Raw genomic sequence first — 20,599 nt, 5'->3', positions numbered from 1 at the left:
TCTCCTTTTCTGCAGCATGAAATGAACGCTCATTTACTCTGTTCTGAGCATTTTTAAAAAAATATATAATATAGAATGCAACATTAAACTGTGGCAAAAAATGTAACTGAATATATTTCATGCAGCCACAGACGTATTTAAATGCGAAGCCTTACTTCACCAGCAGCGCATACATTAAAGCTATTGTCATAAATATGCATGCTGATACAGATATCACATCTGCAAACAGATCAGTAGGTCTGTGTGTGTGTGTGTGTGTGTGTGTGTGTGTGTGTCTGTGTGTGTGTGTGTGTGTGTGTGTGTGTGTGTGTGTGTGTGTGTGTGTGTGTGGCTCAGTAAACATGAGGTGGTGCGGTCTTTGAGAGTGAGAGAGAGGGGGAGAGAGGGAGCCTGGGAAGGGGTGATGTAATGTGTTCTCAGACAATGATGTCATCGGCTGAGACACGCTGAGGATTTAAAGTGACAAAGGCTTTTTTTTTTGTTCGCAGGAGCTCCATGTAATTCTGCGTCGGGTCTCTAAGGAGAGCTGCACCCTGTAGCACATGTGGGACCTGGCAGACAATGAGGCGAGGAGATGGAGGTAGAAATGTGAAGCTCTGACAAAAGCCGGAGCCGCGGTGTGCACAAGGCTTCTTCTTCTATTTTTATTATTTTTATTATTATTATTAGTCATAACATCTGATACAAAAAAAGCTAATTTTCACAGTGATAAAAACAGGATTATGTTGCCAACAAAAACAGCCATCAAATATAATTTCAGTGAGTATTAAATGTGTACATTAAAAGGAATGGAGGTGTTAGCATTTAAAAAGGATATTTGATTGCACCTGTCTAGTTGCAAAAAACACAGTTTCACTTGAATAAATAACATTTCTGCTGACAGATTTCCACCAACATCCTCCTTTATATTCTGTAAAATGAAAACATTCAAGTTTATTGATGGTTATACATTATTCTGCTGTTATACGTTCTCACAACTGGGCCCAGTCCAATCCAGTCGGTCAAAATCTCTAGGGAAAAGTATTCACACCCGCTGAACTCTTTAAGTCGTTCTGCAGCCTCAAACTTCAGCCTTAGTGGGATTTTAGATGAAAACCAAAACAAAGTACTGCATGATATAGAAAATTCCCCCCATAAACATCAAGTTTAAAATCTTACCAAAAATCTTTTGGACTTTGACTAGGTCGTTCTGAGTTAGACCAATCTGTTTAACGTCTCTGTCCTGAGCTCCGGTTCTGTCATATAATCTGACAGGTTTCCCCCGACCTGCTGAAAATAAAAACATCCCACAGCATGATGCTCCCTCCACTTGGCTTTGCTGTAGGGATGGCCAGGTGTTAGTGTTTCGCCATCCATAGCATTTTGTGTAGTAGCAAGAGGAAATTGGACTTCCTGTCATGCAGGCTTTCTTTTCACCACTCTTCCATAAATAGTTTGAAAAGTCGTCCTGTAAACAGATTCACCTCTCAGCTCTGGACCTTTACAGGTTTTCCAGAGGTACCAAAGGTTTCTGGGGTCAAATTTTCAGATTATGTATCTAAAATTATACTTATACCCTCTTTTGAGTTGGTCTATCATATGAAGTCCAAATAAAATGCCATGAAGTTGTTGGTTGGAATGGGGCGGCATCTTTTCTTCAATCTACAAACTCGTCCTCAGGACGGTAACCCTCGGCTTTCCGAAGGAGGCGCTCCGGATGATGGAGTGTCTGTTTCCTCGGTCGTCTTCATCCGTCTTCTTCTCTTTACGTCCTCTGAAACATTTCTTTATTTCCTCACATCTCTCTTGGTTTGTGTTCAGATCTTCTGACTCCTTCTTCTCACAGTGTTTCTCTTCTGTCTTTGTGTGGCCATCCAGTGCCTGAGTAGAATCCGTTTTCTGGACACAAACTCCCGTTTCTGAAACTTTTACTTCATCTTCCCACCCTAATTGCTCTGCTGGATTTAGTTCACTTGGATCATATGTTGGATCCAACAAAGTCTTGTCCTGCATTTCTCTCGTTGACTCCAGAGATTTCTTTTCAGCTGTTGCACCTCTTCCATCCAAACTCTCTAAATGAGACGGCATCCCAAAGTCACCGGTCCGCGCCGTTTCTTCGATGACCAACACTTCTTCCTCCTCTGGTCTGGAGGACGTTTGATCGTCGCTCTTTATGTCTGAGTCTGAGATGCTGATGTCGCAGGCGATCTTATAGAAGAGAGAGTGGTTCTCCTTCATCTTCTCCAGGCTTTCGGTCACCGTCGCCGACAACTCGCTGAGATCTGGCTGAGAGCACGGCTGGGTGTCGGTTTCCTCGTTCTCCTCGATAGACAGCGGCTCCATCTGCAGCGGTATGAACTCCTGCCACTGGTTCGTCGACAGGAACCACTTTGTTCTCAGGTGGGAAGACTTCAGTTTCTCTTCTTTATCTTCTGCAGTGAGTCCTTCAGGGTTTTCCTGCTCTTCATCGTTGCAGCTTCTGAATCCTTTGCCTCCGTCGTTTTGGTAGACGGTCATGGATGAGATGTGATACGGAGACGGGGAGCGTTTGCTTTTATTGTTGGCAACCTCTGCTCTCCCACTGTGCTGTTCTCTGTTCTCAGTCTGGACCCGACTTTTAGATTTAACTTCATCACAACCCTGAGACGTTGCACCTTGAAGATCTCCTGATCTGCTAACGTCATCCAGACAGCCATGACTTCCTGTAAGTTGGAAAGAGGGAATAATTTGTTAGTAACTGAGTTATTTTCTGTTTATTTTGGTTCTGTCTGTTCCAGTACCTGCTGTCGGCCATTTTCCTTCAGGCGAGTCAGAGGGAGCCTGGTGAACTTCCTTCCTCTCTCTCCTGATTGGACGCTGACTTTCTGTCGTAGAACTTTCTCTGGCTGCGCTGAGAAACGGACGACAAACAATTTGTGGACGCTTGCTTCTGCGTAGGGCGTGTTTGCATATTTTACCCAAAGCAAACCCACCTTCTCATCACTCTTTCTCGTATCCGTTCGACTCGTCGGAGTTTGGCTTCTCGCTGCTCAGAGCTCACACCGGGATTCAGGTCAAAGTCAGCAGCCGACGACTCTTCAGCTGCCTGGTTAGAGGCGTTTTATTTAGTTTTTTAAGTAAATTAAAGGAAACTTAGAACAGAAATTACAAGATATTAAAAAATATATTAATTTTTCCCTTTATGTTATTTTTTTACAGCAAAAACACAAAATCTTACCAAGTGTTTTTGGTCTAGTTTCTAGTGCAAATATCTTAGTGCACCTGGAATAAGACAAACGTTTTTAAAAGAAACTTTTCAGCAAAATATACAGCCATTGTTTTAAGTAAATAATTCCTTATTATTGATGAACAAGTTGTTGTTCCAGTGGCAGATAAATTAACTTATAATATTGAAAAATGTCTTGTTATCAGTGAAACAATCTGCCAGTGGAACTAGAACTGGGTTGCTAGGTAACGGGCTGGGCTTGGCTGGGGTTGCTAGGTAACAGCCTCAGTGGAACTAGAATTTTTTCGCCAATAGTAAGGAATTATTTACTTAAAACAACCCTCTGTATCTCACTACAAAGCTACTTTTACGTTAGTTTTGTCTTATTTCATGTGCACTAAGATATTTGCATTAGAAACTAGACCAAAAATACTTGGTAAGATTTTGTGTTTTTGCAGTGTTCTCATCTAAAAAGGACTCAGGTGTTTGTCTACTGAGGTCTTATGTTGTTTTTTTTTGTCTTTTTTTGTTGTTCTTTGTTGTACTGAAATTTATTTTGTTGTATTTTCTGTACAATGACAATAAAGGCTGATTCTCCATTCAGTACTTTAACTTGAGTAACTTTTACATGGAGTAAGTTTTTACCATGAGTATCAATACTCAAGTACTAGAGCTGAGTACTTTATCCACCACTGCAGAGATGAAGCGGATGGCTCCCTCCTCACCTTGACGTCTGCGCTGTCTTGACCTCTTCTTGACCCCGTCAGGTGTTGAGCTTCACTTCTCGGGCTCTCTGATCCTTCGCCTCTGCTCACTTCTAAAAGTGGCTCCATTCTGGATCCTCTGGAGGCCGGCGGGTGTTTTCTGCTTGCCTTTTTTGCAGTTTGATCCTGGTGCGGCTCGCCGACGGCCTGGTTTGAGTCGGGGCTCTCTGTAAGCAGCCGCCTGGCAGGTTTGCTCAGGAGTTTTTTGCTCGGTTCCGTCAGTTTTTGCTGCGTTTCCGGCAGGATTTGTTCAGGCAGCGGAGCGTCGAGCTCAGCTGGAGGATCCTCGACAGAAACTCTTCTGGCCACGAGCGAGGAGGGCAGCACAGCTGTGACAACGCGGGTCACCCTCAAGGGAAACGGGGCCTGGCAAATTAGAGTTGAATCATTAAATTATCACATATATTTATATCTTAATCAGGTTAAAAACAACATATTGTGGGCCTAACCTCCTGTCTTGTGTCTGAACTCTGATTCTGGGGTCCTTGAGTCGCCACTGGAGGTTTCCTCTTATTAGCCAATCTCTCCTGATTCCTCTTCATCCTCTCAATCTGTTCTGCCTCACTCATCTTCATTTTCATCTTCTAGGATGAGAACATAAGCTGTTTAAAATATATAATTGTGATTTAAAACATGTTTTATGTGAATTATTTCTCGCATTCTGTAGAAAACTGCAAGAAAAGCAGTGTATGTGTGTTGTGTGTGTGTGTGTGTGTGTGTGTGTGTTGTGTGTGCGTGTATGCGTGCCTTGTATAAGGAAAGGGTGGGGTACAGGGGAACTGAACTGTAACACTGTTGTGTTGAAACATGAGCCTCTGGCGCCCCCTCTTGTCTACAGCTGGTATTGCAACATGCCCTAATTGCAGGAAGAACTGAAGAATTAGAATTTGGCTGCGATTGCAATGGAAAAAACCCCAAAACAAAACAGCTTTTACTGCTTCTATATTTAGCGTCTTTTGGCCCACTTCACAGATTATCATGGCAGAAATGAAGAAGAATCAAACCTTTGTTGGCTGGCCGGCTGTTTCTGGTGGGATCCACTTTGAACCAGACTGAGATTCTACATATAAAAGAAAAATAATCAACATGAGACACCATGGAAAGTGGGTTTAAGGTCAGAAGAGGAATAAAAATCCTCCCCAAATGTTTAGGATTTTGCAATGAAAAATACATCAAAGCTGTTATTAATAGATATTAACACACAGCACACGTCAGAATCAAAGTGTCCTTGTTTCTGTTGGTGTGTGTGTTGGTGCCAACCGGTTGGATCTCTCTGTGCTTTCACGTTAAGGAGGTCAGGCTGGCTGTTTCCACTTCTGTCGGCGGGATCAGCAGGATGCTCATAGATTCCCTGAAACATAAAAACACGTTAAACGCACCAGCGTTTATCTGCTTCCTCTGGTGATAAACGATGGTAAAAGTCCCACCTCGTACGGTGACTCTGGCCACACCTGGCCCAGGTCCTGAGCGTGGTGGCGCTCCTGAAGCTCCAGGGGTAACGGAGGGCGGAGCGGCGGCTCTTGTTCCAAATCCTGCAGACGTTTGTCACACACTGATGAAACACTCACCGGGGAAACATCCAAATGCTAAAATCCTGATGTTACATAACGACATGGATATAAGAAAAGCTATTCAAAAGGAAAATGTTATTTCTATGACAGCCAGAGACATGTCAGTGATTCCTTCAGGCTACTCAAAAGTGAGAGAGAGCAAGACTAACAGGAAGGCTGAGCAGAGTACGGCAAGGTTTCGAGTTTGAGTTTCAGGACAAATGTTCAGGGGCATTTACTCACTAATACTGCAGTTTCAGTAACAATAACCAAACAAACCATAAAGTTCACTAATATAAGATTCTGAAGTCAGATTAAAAAGTAATCATTGCCTCTTCTTCTAATATATAATCTTTACTTTTCTCATTCTTATCCCCCAAACAAAGTAAAACTAAAACTCTTGTTCTATTTGTGCGTAATTATTATTATGCTTTTTTATTTTAAATTTGGTATCAATTAGGCATCACCGAAACATATAAATCTACTAAACTAGTTTTCACAGGTTGAGGAAATCTGAAGATGCTGTTCTCTGGGTGTACCACAAGGCTCAATTCTTGGATATCTGTTGTTGTTTCATTCATTTTAATTGCTGCCATTATGGGCTGTTTAAAAACAACAACAAAAAAATAAATATATCTTTATGCAGATGTTCACAGATCTATTTCCTCTTGTAAAAAAAAGCCTTTGTTAGCCTCTCCATGACAAGCCATGTAATTTACTAACATCAGATGCAAAACACAGGTTAAAAGCTAATCATAGCCTCCCATTCTAATATAAAAACAATTCTTTAAAATGTTTTTCTGCTCTCTTGTTTTATATTTCCTAAATGAAAGTCAGAACTGGATGAATTTGATACTAACAAGTCAAAGCTTTACAAAAAACAGAGAAGAACCACCAGATTCTGGTCTGTACTGTCCTGCTACTGACTTAAGACCTTTTATAGTTAGAAAAATGTATCAATACATTTGGGTTTAGTCAGAGAACATCTGTGAACTTCATCAGGTTAACTGAGCAGAAGAAGTTGTGATCAGAGGCAGACCATGAACAGGAAGAGCAGAGCGTCTTACTGCTGGCAGTCCGACTGGAAGCCCTTCTGGGAGCGAAGCAGGAGGTCCAGGAGGCAAAAACTGGAACACTGCAGACAGAAAACGTCTCGTTTGGATCTATTTATGTTTTAGTCTGCAACCTTTACCATTCAAAGAGCCATTTTTGCCCCTAGTCCAGCTAAGTAAAACTCATTCAGAGCCACAAGTGTTACATGACCTGTTGATAAAAGACAATTTTTCATTTTTAATATATATCTACTATAGGACTTTTGTAATTTCGAAAGAACCACCATTTTATTTCTACTTTTTGGTTTTAATATAAAGAAAACCAAAAAAATTTTTTTGCAAAAATCGAGACACCAATGTTAATATTGGCAAAAGAAAAGCACATTGTTTTCAACCCAGTGACAAGAAAATTTGATATAAAAACATTGTTGGTACTTTTCTGCTGGTGAAATTCAATTAAATTATTAAAAGAAAAAACAGTAAAAAAACAGGCAGACCCTGTTGTAGGTGCATCGTGGTTGCATTCAACAGATGCTGCAACCTTTTAGGCTACATTACAAACTCATTTTTATCAATTCATCTTCTGATTTGAAAGTTTTGAGGTAATTCTCCCTCATTTTTTGATCAGTAGGAGAACTATTGATATCAGATCAGCTCCTCACCTCCTCTGGGCTCTGAGGCCTTCAGGTTGTATCTGGTTTGTTCATGTAAACATCTGCAGTTCAGTTTTTGGGATTTTGGGTGATGTCAGACCCAGTGTCAGTGTAAACCAAACTCTGGTTTCCCACCATTTTCCAAACTTTTTTTCAGAGCCTGTTGCTTTATGATTAAATTGGTTATAATTTCAGATTTTTGTATAATTTCTGTCCAAACTGAGCTACTATTGTTGCAGGGGAATTTTCTAAACTACAGAAAAGTAATTGTGGGAAAGAGCAAATATGAAAATTTGAGTCGATTTTAATATTGATAGTAATACTGCTGTTATGGCAGAAATGACCAATATTTCATTTAATCACATTTCTATTTGATTACTTGATTAATCGTCAGAATAATCAATAGAATACTTGATTATTAAAATAATATATAAAAGTACCAACGAATGAAGCCATTTTCGTGCTGCTAATAAGCAGCTCTAAGAAATGCCGCTGCGTTTTAATACAGTGACAGCAGACGAGTGCTTGAGCAGCAGATCATTCTTACTGTGATGTGTCTGCAGTCCCAGCAGGAAACAGAAATAATCCCGATTGACGTTCAGCCCATCAAGGATGTCCTCCATCATCCACAGCTCCCTCTGAGCCTGACACTGCTCCTGATCGGACAGGGAGACATCAGCAGACTGGCAGGAGATCTTTCAGCGTTATATTAGAATAAACAAGTTTTTTTTTCACTATTTTAGTTATGTCCAAACGTGAAGAATAACAATCAGACTTTAAGAGTTGCATAAAATTACCTGTGGCATTCCAAAGTTGGAGATGTGTTGAAGGTGCGAACGGATTACAGACAGCTCACTCTCCATCCTCTCATACTGACTCCACACTCGCTCCATTTCCTTCAGATAGAAATACCATGATAAGAAAAAAAAAATATATAAACTGCACACAAACATCTGCACAACTTGTTCTTTGTTACACACCAGTGAGACATCGCACACTCTGGCCCGGATTGTAACCAACTCCTCCTGTAGCAAAGCCTTCTGGGTCAGTGCCTCCTCCAGGGCCCGGGGCCCCTGGGTCCTCCACTCCTCCACTTGGAGCCTGGACACTTCCAGCGCACACTGGACGCTATCCTGCAACAGAAACATCTCTGTCATCTCATTTCCCAAATTAACTAAAACCTGAACAGTTTTTCCATAGTTCTGAATCACGATAACAAATTCTGCTGGACGATAAATTGTTCCAGCATTTATTCCGATAAACGATAATATTGTCGTTTTGAGACCATTTTTAAGTAATACAATGCTAATGGTAAAATAATAATCCAATAACACATTCTAAAAGATCAATAAACTTTAAATTCTGATGAACATTTAACACTGGAACTGGAAGACATTTTAAATATCCAAAATAAACAACAAATAAAATGAAATTTCAAGTCTTTGTAAACAAAATTGTCCTTTAAAAAATAAGGTCTGATTGAGACCAAAACACCAAACTGAAAACTTTTGTCACCCAGTTTTTGGTAGAAAGAAAAAAAAAAAAGAATAAATCATACAAATGGAAATTATTGAGTTCGTTTTAATTTATTATGTGATTAATTGATTTATTGATTATAGTGACACGTTTCTTTTACATTTGGTATCACCTGAACATGTAAAAAAGAAAATCCATATATATCACAAAATTATACAGATAAACAGATTCAGGAAATCTGATCCGTTCTCTGTGGTGTACCGCAGGGCTCCATTCTTGGATGTTTGCTTTTTTCACTTTACCTGCTGCCATTAGAAACCGTTTAAAAGAAATAAAAAACAAACATAACATCTGTTTTTGTTTATATTCAGGTATATTTCCCCTTGAGTAGAAGAACACACTCTGCTAATCCCCTTCTTGACTGTCTGGCTAACATAAGAAACGGTTTGGGACCAGATTTTCTAAATTTTGATTTGATTTATTTATTTCAAAAACAAGAAAAAACAAGCAATCAGTAGGACAGAGAAAACACTAGAACAAAAATATTTGTTTACCACTATTTTCCTTTTTTTTCTTTTTCTTAAAAAGGAGTATGAAGAAGTGAACACTTATTTAATCCAACCCCCGGTCTCAATTTAATGAAAGACATTACTTACTGACTAAATGATTATTCAAAAAATGTTAAATAAATCCATGTTAAAATGCCTCTGTCCTATTAGCAAAAACCCTGTTAACAAACCTAGGAGTAAAAATGAACTCCCTCCCAAAAATAAGCAGCACTTTAGGATTTTTATTTTTTTTCTAAAGACCGTAATCAATGCTTTTCTCACATTTTGGCTCAAATACATTTTTACTTCCCGTCCTTTTCGACAATAAGAGTCCTTTTAGTGGTTTCCATTACATCTTATTTCTTGCTGTGCAGCAGCACGTTGGTCAATCTTGTTGTTTTAAAGCTACTTTGTAAATAAGTTTGATTAGATTTGGAGATGATTACTAACCTTATCCATCTGTAGCTGGGTGAGCTCCACAGACAGAGACTGCAGCAGCTTGTCACACCCACACAGACGCGTCAATACGGCCTGAAACAGAACAACTCAAGCTCATGTCCACTAACATAAATAACTATCCATCTATAAAAGCTGCTGAACTGGGAATACTCACATCTGCATCACTTTCAAGAGGTCGTATTGGTTGCAAATCCCTCGGGTCAGATTTAGACGCCTGGAAAACAGTTCCCAATCTTTATTTAATGACCATTCTTTACACGCTAATACGTACAATCCTACGTATCACACTCTCTGGACAGATTTTGTGGTTTGAAATTATATTTACCCTTTAATATCAGTATTAAAGGGTAAAACTTGAGCTGCATAAGCCTCAGCAAGCTGCAAACATATTTAAATATTTTTAAAATTTGCGTTGTTGCAACTTTGCAAATATATGTATAGTACACTTTGAAAATAAAAACACACAGTAAACGCCACAAGACTTAAAGTAAGCAAAATGCCGGAGGAGTTTGGCGCCATCTAGCGGCTGTACCAGAGCTGGCGGAAGCACAGAGACGGGCAGGTGAAGCTGACGGGGTTGTTTTGAGGGGTTGGAAGCATGCGCTGCCCTCGCTGCAGGGGGTAAAGGGGGCAGTAAATCTGCCCCCGTGGAGTGGCTCTGAAGAAAAACACAGGATGTAAATCAGATAAAAACTTTTTACATCAGGCTAAACAACCTGTGGACTAAAATCATCCCATGTCCCATGGAAGTTTTTAAAGTAAACACAACTTAAAATTTTTGGCTTTTTATTCCGTAGCCTCCCCAACAGCTGCTGCACATTAGTTTGGATATTTCGCTGCTTAATTTTGCACAATATTGTTCTGCTTTCACCTTAGCTAAAGGTCTTCTCCCACTTGGTGTGTGATGAACAGAACCGTATAAGGCTGCAGGCTGCAAAGGAACAAAAGAGAAACAATGTCTTTAAAACAGAGCTTCACTAAATATGACATGGTTAAATCCACGGTGACAAATAACTCCTGTTTTGTGAAATAATTATTTGGCTTAAACTGCAGCATTAAGTTAAAACTCACAATTCAAGATTAATGAACTTCAAAAACAATGTTTAGACAACTTGTCTCTTGTTGTTAAATCAACTTTATGAACTTTAATTTATGAGTTAAAACCAAAATACTTTTCATGTTGACTTAAATGGCAGCAGGTGGACTTTCATTTTCAAGTTAAACCACCTTCTAATGTTTTACAGTGTAAGGTCATTTGCATTAGAAGAAGTTCACCTTGCTGAGGTTTTGCCACCTCTCTGTGACCGGGGTGGTGGGAGCAGATTTGAACTCCAGTTTAGGGGAGGCAGGTGTGTAGTACACAGTGACGGGGTCATCGTGGGGTCGAATGTCCACCCTTCCCACCGGGGTGTGGGGTCGAGAGCCCAGCTGTCCCCTCGAACCTAAAGAGCCTGACCCCACGATGGCCGCCTGCGCTGAGGTTTCATCGTAAGCGTCGTCCTCCCTGTTTGAAGCAGTTCTTCTCCTGACTGGATCCGGAGGGCTGGGGGTTCGGTTCGACGGGCTTTGAAGCCTCACAGGAAGCAGAATACCAAACTGGACGTTTCCCAGATAAACAAATAAGATGTGAGATTGAGATTACTGACCTCCTGTTCCGGTGATGCACGCTCCGTCTCCCCCGGTGCTCTGACTGTGACCTCCCCACCCTCCCGCTGAGCTGACCCGGTTCGCTCAGGGTTCTGCTGACATGCTTGTGTTTTTGCGCCGGACTCTCCTCCTCCGGGGGCGATCTGGTGAAGTCCATGGACTCACTGCTGCCACCAAGCTGCGTAAAATCTTGATAACTCGAGCAACGCCTAAACGGATCAGAGTTTTTGCATAAAAAGCTGTTCATGCGGTGTCGCCAGATGTACGATAATTATCGTATTTGTACGATAATTTTGCCCTCTGTGCGATGTACGAGAACAGCACAAGGCATTGTGGGATGCCCCCTCCCAGACCTGGACTCCATTTACACAGACCGGGTCAAGAAGAGAGCTGGATCCATAGCCATGGATCCCAGCCACCAGGGCCACAGACTGTTTGTGCCGCTGCCATCAGGCAAGCGGTACAGGAATATACGGACTACAACAAATAGACTGAGAAACAGTTTCTTCCCCACAGCCATCAGAGCCATTACTCCCTGCCGTCCCCCCCTCCCACACATATCATAACCTCGCAGTCACACATACATATCCCCCACCCCCACACAGTCATATTGTTCTGCACTTTGCACTGTCACATTATCTGTACTTTGCCATAATTGGACCTGCTGCTACTTCTTTGGTGTGGTTGAGTGCCTTTAGTTAATTTAGTTGTATATACTGTTATTATTATTATTGTGTGTTTGCTTATTTATACTGTATATATTTGACCTTTTGCACGGGAGCTGCAATGGAAATTTCGTTGAATTCTGTTCAATGACAATAAATGCTATCTATCTATCTATCTATCTATCTATCTATCTATCTATCTATCTATCTATCTATCTATCTATCTATCTATCTATCTATCTATCTATCTATCTATCTATCTATCTATCTATCTATCTATCTATCTATCTATCTATCTATCTATCTATCTATCTATCTATCTATCTATCTATCTATCTATCTATCTATCTATCTATCTATCTATCTATCTATCTATCTATCTATCTATCTATCTATCTATCTATCTATCTATCTATCTATCTAATCCCCCAAAAGGCCAAATATACGATAATTTGACCATTCCGTGAATGTGTGTTTGTAATCAGCCTGTCGCAACTGTCTTTCAGAGTTTTTCTTTGTGACCCTGAAGGCATCTCTAAACGGGAAACAGATGCACGATTGGCTGGAAACTCCAACCAATCAATCGTGAGCTGGTAAATGTGAGCTACGTGTCTGCGTTTGCCTCGGAACAGCGGCCATGATTGGCTGAATGGGCTCTTTGCACCTCAGCTTCTGCGTTCGGGGAAAAGCGGCTCAATCTTTTCCGATCTATTGAAAAAGGCTCTTTACACTGGGTGTTTGCAGGGCTTGTCCAAGGTAACAATTAATGACGTACATCGATCCGAAGCCCCGACAATAAGCTGGAGAAAGGTTTTAAGATGTTCGCCTCGTTATACACAGATACGAAGGTGAGTTTTACTTTCTTTAAACTTTGTGGCTAACATTAGCTTTAGCTTATGCTAGACATTTTTCTTGTAAAAATGTGCTATTTAAGTATCTAAACATTTTTCATCATTCATTAACGGACAATGTTTTTACCTTGTGTTCAAGTATATTACGTGGTTTATTGTCGTTAGTGTCAGAGACCAAGTAACGGGGATTTTATGGTTCAGGCTTTTTGCTTCTGAAGCACAACAAGCCCATAGCTTAACAGTAGAGCAGCTCTGGTGTCGGAGCATTTGCGCATGCGGTTGTGACGTCAGCGCGGCAGGTGCAAAGAGCCCATAGTCCGCTGCGGCCACACCATGAGTGATGAAAAGGAAAAAAAGAAACGAAGAACACATTAGCCTAACGGACCGGTGGGGCTGCTGATGAATCTATTTCGTACTTACACCACAAAGCGGTGAGTGCCTGCTAGACGCTATCAAGAGTGACTATAGTGCACCAATACACTTGTATTTTGGTTATGACGATAATTTTATGTCTCTGGTACGATAATCGTACATTTCTCACCTGCAGGACTGTTTTTGCGTCATCCTGAACGTCATGGTAACTTTGAACTCCGTCATACCTGTTCATGGTGCTGTCTGGCTCCATCGCAGCTGATTGGCTCAGGGCTCGGACCCAACCCAACATGTCCTCCTGAGTGTCAGCGCTGAAGAAATATGATCGCATTCCCTGGTGCACCACCTGTATTCACAGGATCAGTGGATAAAACCTCGTATGTTGAATAATGCTCGGATAAGATCATTTATTTGTCTCCCGTAGGAGAAATTCGTCTAGGAAGCAGAGGCAAAACGTGCAGTAGAACAATAGGAACAGCACATCCAGAAAGGACAATAGCCATAATTAAATATAAAAGCAAAAAGTACAAATGCCAGATTGCCAGTACATCCCCATAACCATTTTAACCCTCCCCTCCATGGGGTCTTTTGTGGGCTCCAGTGTCCCTTATATGAAAGTAGGCTGACAGGAAAGGGGGAAAGACATGCGGCAAATATCGCCGGGTCCGGGAATCGAACCCGTGACGGCTGCGTCGAGGACTCAAGGCCTCCAAACGTGGGTTGCACTAACCCCTGCGCCAGCACAGTACGCCCCCCATAACCATTTTCATTCACATACAATACATCCTCTCCATGCTACTCTTGGTCACAGTCTGGGCCTCCTATTACTTTGTCTAGGCCCCGCTAGTCGGCCATTTAACAGGCTAATGGAGTGTGGTACAAACGAATGTTTCAGACGGTTATATTTACACAAAGGAACCCTGTACCATCTCCCTGAATTCATGAGGATTGATCCCATGTCCTATTGGAGCGCCACCAGGATCCTTATTGGGACCAGCTGCAATATTTTTGAAACCTTCTACTCTTTAGGCTGGTATGTAATTAGATTATTCTGTCAAAAGTATCGGCTCACCTGCCTTGACTCACATATGAGCTTAAGCAACATCCCGTTTCTAATCCATAGGGTTCACTGTGACGTTGGTCCACCCTTTGTTTTTGACCATTCTTCCAGAAGCACATTTGTGAGGTCATGTACTGATGTTGGACGAGAAGGCCTGGCTCTTATGCTGCGTTCACACCAAGCATGTTTTGAGCATCAGGCGCGTCTGGTTTACATACAAAGACTGTGGCATCCAGCGCTGCGCAGTTGGAAGCGTTTCGACCATTTTGAACGTTTGACGCGATCTATCCAAATCCATCCAGCAAGAACTTTGAGTCACATTAAATAAACTTATTTATTTAGATGAAATATGCAGGAGACAGTGGAAGAGTTTGAGAGACAAGTATGCCAAAGAGTCTCCTCTCAATGCCCGCATGGAGCAAAATGTCAAGCGTCTGACTTCAAAGTGCGCAGGCGTTGAACTTGAAGCGTCGGCTGCGTTTTTGATGTTTGAAACGTGTTCAGTGTGAACCTTCAGTCTCTGCCCAAAGGTGTTCTATCGGGTTGAGGTCAGTCAAGTTCATCCTCTCCATCCATGTCTTCATGGACTTTGTTTTGTGCTTTGGGGCTCGGTCATGTCGGCAGAGGAAGGGGCCAGATCCAAACTGAATTGTCCAAAATGTCTTGGTATGCTGAAGCATTCAGAGTTCTTTTAACTGGAACTAAGGGGCCACACCCAGCTCCTGAAAAACCCCACACCATGATCCTCCCTCCACCAAACTTTACACTAGGCACAATGTAAAGTGCCATCAGATTGCCAGGTCAGCTGCTCTAGAGTCCAGCTCTTCAGTTCACCAAACCACAAAAAAAGCTGATAAACCGATGACCCCACCAGAACCACGCACACGGTGAAAAGCACAGGCAGGATCCAAACGACCGCTCTTAGAACTACTGAAGAAATCAAACTCAAGCTCATTCATTTTTAGCTTACAGGAAAAGCCGCCAAATAAACAAAAAGTAAACTGACCAATAAGATTTAGGCTTTGGCGTTCCCACAGACTCACATAGACGTTCGCTACGAACAAGATGTTTTGAGACTAAAGGTCTTTTTTTTCTCCCCAATTTTGTTAATCGTAAAGCGGTTTAGATAAAAAAAACCTGAAAACTATTTTTACTTAAAGGAAAATCTGAAGGTACGCACAGTGCAGCTGTCCAGCTCCATACTCTCAGTCACACTTTGGATTAAATTAGAATCACACAGATTGAACTTCTGATCACATAATAATGATTAACCATAGCAGCCATGGTAAATCATTACTGATAACTATTGTGATAGTCTTTAACATTAATATGATCAGGCAGCATGTAATCATAAATATGTAAATGTATTATTATTATAAAGGAAGAAAATTTATGTCTGTATCAAACAAGTAGTCGTTGGTGTTGCTCTGAACCCAGGAAGCAGCTCGTGGTCTCAGGAAGGCGGGTGACCCTGATCTAAACTAACCAATCTGTCCACTCATTTCTATTCTCTTTCGTTCCTCATAGTCCTGAACTTGTGCATCTCGTTCCCTGACATCCGTGTAGCTGTGAGGAGCGAAGCTTTTGCTACCTTGAAGGTGAACTTCCTGTTCTTGCATTCTCGCGGCGTGCAGAACAGGATTTTGTAGCTTGGCAGCGGGATGCTTCCCAACACGGTTTCCTCTCTGCTGTCTGGGGACAGAAAGCGTTTCAATAAGGAAGAAGACATGCGGGTCAGAACCACGGCGCCGAGCTGCAGGCGCTTTGCCTCCTACCTTTGTAGTAATACAGGCAGTAGTTGGAGAGGACGAACCACCGTCTCTTCCACAGCTTCAGACCGGAGCTGTCCTGCAGAAGCAGCGATTCAAAGACAGATGAAGATAAAAGAAGTTTTCAGATTTATTTAACTTCTTCAGATTTTGTCATTTTATGAAGCTTTGTGTTTTCTAGAGGGATTTTATGTAACAGACCAATAAAGTGGTGCAAATTTAACTAAACTTCTCCAGAAGACTCATGTTTCTTACAGCCAGTTTGTTCAAGGATTTTCCTGAAGTTCAACTCTGAGCAACTTCCATGATCCTGATGAGGAAAAGCTTCCCTCCCCAAAGCATGATGCTGCCACTGGGGGTGAGTTCAAACGTATTTACATGAAGTACCAACAGAGCCCCATGCAAGGCTTGTTTCATTCCACAAACTGGATCTTGTAAGAATTTGTCTTCAAGCAATCGTTTTTTCCTTGTTTCTATTTCTTGCTACATGAATCAAACATGGAGAAGCAGAAACATTCAGTTTTTATGCTCCATTAATCTGGAACAAACTTTAAAAAAACCCTGGCAAAACAGCCGAAACACTGATCTCTTTTATTTAAATCGGCCATTGATTAATAATAACCGGAACATGTAATTGTGGAAATTGGAATTACAAAAATAAATTTGCTTAATGGAAACACGCCAATCTAGAAAAAAGTTAAGTTTTTTGATAAAAACTTTTCGTGTTACAGTGAGGTGGTTTTCCAACTGCATCAAAATTTGTATATTTCGCAAAATTGCAATGGAAAAAGTTTCAGTTCAATTATCAGATTATTTCACTTATAACCAGAAAAAATGCCTGGTTAGAAGTAAAATAATCTGCCAGTGATTCTAGTAATTTCTCATCAATATTAACAAATTACTGACTTACAACAAACTCCTACATCTTACTTGTAAGAAAGTAATTTGAAAGTTACTCTTGTCTTATTTCAAATGAACTAAGGTTTTTGCTCTACAAATTAGACCAAAAATACTTGGTAATATTTTCTTTTTTTCACTTTGACATTATGTGATAAAGTTTACAGATCATAAATAGTTTTTTCAGCGCTGCATGAACCAAACGTACCTTTTTGTTGAGCCAGCCCCTGATGACCACGGGACAGTTGGGGTCTCTTTTAGCAGCCTGACATCTTTTCCCAAACGTCTGCACCTTCCCATCACTTTCCTGCTCAAATTGGAGGGAACCGTTTTTATTCTCCTGTTTGCTCTCTGCACCAAATCATGCATGGAAATAATAAAAAAGAAAGAAAACAAACAAACCTTCATGACAGGAAAGTAAGAAATTGTAGCCACACTGGACGCCTGGCTCACTCTGTCCTGGTCGTCCATTCTGATAGAAAATAACAGTTTTAAGCAGAAAACAAATTTAAAATAAAAAGTCGACAGGAACACATGAGGTTGCAGTGGGTCAGTTCTGACTAATATCTGGACCAGCAGTCCGTCACTCCCTTTCACTCACACATTTCCCACATTCCCGTCCAGCTGAGACGTTTTCCCTCCGGTCAACTGTCCGGCTCGGCGTTGTGCTCTCCCGCTTCCGCCAGAAACTCTCCCACATTTCTATTCTGAGCCGCGAGCCGCGGCCGGAGCGCATCCCTGGCATGGCAGCGACAGGTGACAGCTGCGTCTCCGTGGTAACAGGGAGGGGCCGGGAGCGTGTGAAAACCAATCTGGCAGCAGGGGGGGAAGTAAAGGACGGCGCTGCCAAACGGCCGAGGGCCCAACACGTGAACGAACACATGCACGATGTGGATTCTGGGATTTTAAAGGTTTTTGATTTCCATCAGACATGCAGCTGATGTTTCACTGCAAAAACACAAAAATCTTACCAAGTATTTTTGGTCTCGTTTCTAGAACAAATATCATAGTACGTTGGAAATAAGGCAAAACTAACTTAAAAGTAGGTTTGTAGCTACATGTGGAGGCTGGTATTAAGTAAATAATTCCTAAATTATTTAAATTAAATTTAGATAATTTAATTAAAAATTTAATTAAAATAAATTCCTAAATTATTTAAACTCCTGAACTGAAGCTGCACCCAATGCAGCTTTTTTCACTTATAACAAAACATTTTTCCATGTTTTTAAAGTTAATTTATCTGCCAATAGAACCAGAATGTTTTCATCAATATTAATGAATTATTTACTCAAAACAAGAGCATACATCTTGCTGAAAAGTTTATTTTAAGTTAGTTTGTCTTATTCTAAGTGCACTAAGGTATTTGCACTAGACCAGAAATACTTGATAAGATTTTGTGTTTTTGCAGAGTTGTTTCTTTTAATTATGCATTAATTATTTTCCATTTCTACATATCCTTTGGTTTATACATGAACAAATCTAGACAAAAGCTCAGAAAAGTATTTTTTTAGAAGATTTTTTGGTCACACCTGTTGAAACCGGTTTTAAATTTAGACTTCCTGGTTCGTGACACATCACCACAGATGAAGCTGAAGATAAAAACATCACGAGAGAAACCCAACACTGAACCCGACCCGCTTCACGGGAGACCACGAGGTTCCTACAAGGTCGGCCGCATCCAGAGCCTTTGTGAGCCCAGACCACAGTCCCCAACTGGGGAGGCTTTGGGTCGATCCGACCAAACAATCGGCTCTTTGTCAGACATGCGAGGAGAAGCTAACCACTTTGTAGCCACCGGTTGTGTGGGAGTTGTGAAATATTTGGAAAATCTTCTCCTTAATCAGGCAAGTTCTCCGGCTGGGAGAGGAGAAGACTGGAAATGCTAAAGAGGGATGAAGGGGAGGAAAAACGGGGGTCTGTGTGCGACACAGAGTGGGCTTTGTGATGCCCGAACGCATCATGTGAAGACGCACACAGAGCATGTTGAATACGTTTAATGGCTGGAAAAGAAAGCTTTCTCTCTTGACTAAACATTGGCAAATCTCCATCATTCTTGATGCTTCCAAATAAAATCAAAACACATTGAAGCTTCGACAGTAAAGCTGGGATATTTTCTCATTTATAGATGAAAGATTTCAACATGCAGCCTTGAAAAAAGTTTCTAATCTGACTAAATATGATACAGACACAAAAAAAGAATCATTTATTGATAAGATTTCATTTAAAATATTTTTTTAAATCTCCCGCTTTTAAAATATTTGGATATTTTGTGATGACTCTAATGTTTGTTCAGTATTACCTGAGCATCTGCGGCCGCCTGCCGCCGTCTTTGAGCTCCATCGCTTGGCGTTCTTCCTCACAGCATCCCGTCGGGTCCGGCCGCCTGTCAGCCCTCACTCTGCTGCTAAATACCTTTTCAATCGTTCACATGTGAAGCTGTTTATGTTTGCTGCTGCTTCACTTGGTTTTGACTGAGTCTGAAACGCTCTACCTACGCTGAAGCTCCTCGGTGCTGAAACACTGAACTCTCTGTGAGCCCCGTCTTTCTTCTTCTTCTTCTCCTTCTTCAGCCTCCCTCCCTCGCGCTCTCGCCCTGACATTGACCGCCTCTCTGCCGCTCGCTGACTGTGGGTTTGTGGCTCAGGAATTCACAATAAAACAGCTGCTCTCTGTCTTAGTGAATTAATAATCAAATATTACAGCTTCGTGGCGATAAAAACGTCAATATTTGCCTTTTCATGTGTGCAGTCTGTCAGAAATCTTCAATCGTTGCATCTTAAATTTATAGTTCTGACCATTAAATACCAAAATCATCAGAAATGAAGAAAAAAACTCAAAGTTGGGTCATTATGACTGGATAAGTTTGGAATATGTTGCCTTCTGAAATTACAGTGATGGTTGATCATGTAAATTTAAAAGAAATTCTGTCTTGGAGAAAGATTTAATATCAGCCTGATGAAATTATTACATTTATATTTCTAGTCTGTTATTATTGTACTTTTTTTTCAGTGAAATGGTTGAACACAGTTTGTGTGATGAGGTTTTTTCTTATGTCTTTTTGTAATTTAAGCAGTTGATTTAAATTTTGTGTTTAATTGAACTTTGTGTCTCAAGAGATACCTTTATGTCTTTTTAGGAATGTTTGTAAATTATTGTTCTAGTAACGTTGATGTGAACCCCACGAAGAGACGAACGGGAATCCTTAAATTAACAAATAATTGCCCTTTAAGATGAAAAAACTTACTGTTTCAATTAATAAATAATCATAAATCATGCAGTTCCGTGAAATTTTTTTTTGTTTTTCTCTGTTTTTACTTTCCTGAATGATGAAATCATCTAAGTAGGATCTGTCTGACAACATGAATTAGGTTAAAATATCTGACAAAGGAACATATAATGTTTTCTTAGCCATAGCTGCTCAGAAAAAAATAGGTTTAGGAGTGGCCTAGTTAAAGTCTGGATTTTTATATCAGCTCAAAATGTTGTGGAACGATCTTAAATCTTCAATTTATTCTTAAAAACTCTGCAAAGTTGCTGAATTAGATCAGTTTTTAAAGAAAGTGAACCAAACTTCCCTCACAATATTGATCTCACATGTTTGATTGTAACTGTTGGCACCAATTATCAGAATAAGGAAGCAAAAAAAAAGTAA

General features: G+C 40.7%; 1 protein-coding gene across 4 annotated transcripts; it reads right to left on the bottom strand.

Moving 5' to 3' along the window:
• Positions 1 to 1,543: 1,543 nt before the first annotated feature.
• On the bottom strand, positions 1,544 to 19,577 carry LOC102232406 (pleckstrin homology domain-containing family A member 4-like). Of its 4 annotated transcripts, none has more exons than XM_023341285.1 (24): positions 19,247 to 19,563; positions 17,350 to 17,419; positions 17,156 to 17,254; positions 16,057 to 16,129; positions 15,873 to 15,973; positions 13,449 to 13,567; positions 11,333 to 11,542; positions 10,962 to 11,259; positions 10,558 to 10,617; positions 10,219 to 10,344; positions 9,841 to 9,900; positions 9,678 to 9,758; positions 8,184 to 8,336; positions 8,001 to 8,099; positions 7,751 to 7,859; positions 6,566 to 6,633; positions 5,376 to 5,480; positions 5,209 to 5,299; positions 4,953 to 5,008; positions 4,398 to 4,532; positions 3,910 to 4,314; positions 2,952 to 3,064; positions 2,760 to 2,869; positions 1,544 to 2,681 (listed from the first exon to the last, which is right to left on the bottom strand). In XM_023341285.1, the coding sequence occupies exons 1-24, from the start codon at positions 19,285 to 19,287 to the stop codon at positions 1,642 to 1,644; spliced, it is 3,822 nt and encodes a 1,273-aa protein (XP_023197053.1). In that variant the 5' UTR covers positions 19,288 to 19,563; the 3' UTR covers positions 1,544 to 1,641. The 4 variants fall into 4 exon arrangements, with proteins under 4 accessions (XP_023197053.1, XP_023197054.1, XP_023197055.1 ...); XM_023341286.1 differs by having other exon boundaries at positions 10,962 to 11,250; positions 19,247 to 19,562; XM_023341287.1 differs by having other exon boundaries at positions 10,962 to 11,229; positions 19,247 to 19,562.
• Between the last annotated feature and the right edge of the window lie 1,022 nt (positions 19,578 to 20,599).

This window comes from Xiphophorus maculatus, chromosome 10 (assembly GCF_002775205.1).
Source record: "Xiphophorus maculatus strain JP 163 A chromosome 10, X_maculatus-5.0-male, whole genome shotgun sequence".
Classification (NCBI taxonomy): Eukaryota; Metazoa; Chordata; class Actinopteri; order Cyprinodontiformes; family Poeciliidae; genus Xiphophorus; species Xiphophorus maculatus.
The sequence above is the reverse complement of the archived record's forward strand: the minus strand, read 5'-3'. Positions and strand labels throughout refer to the sequence as shown.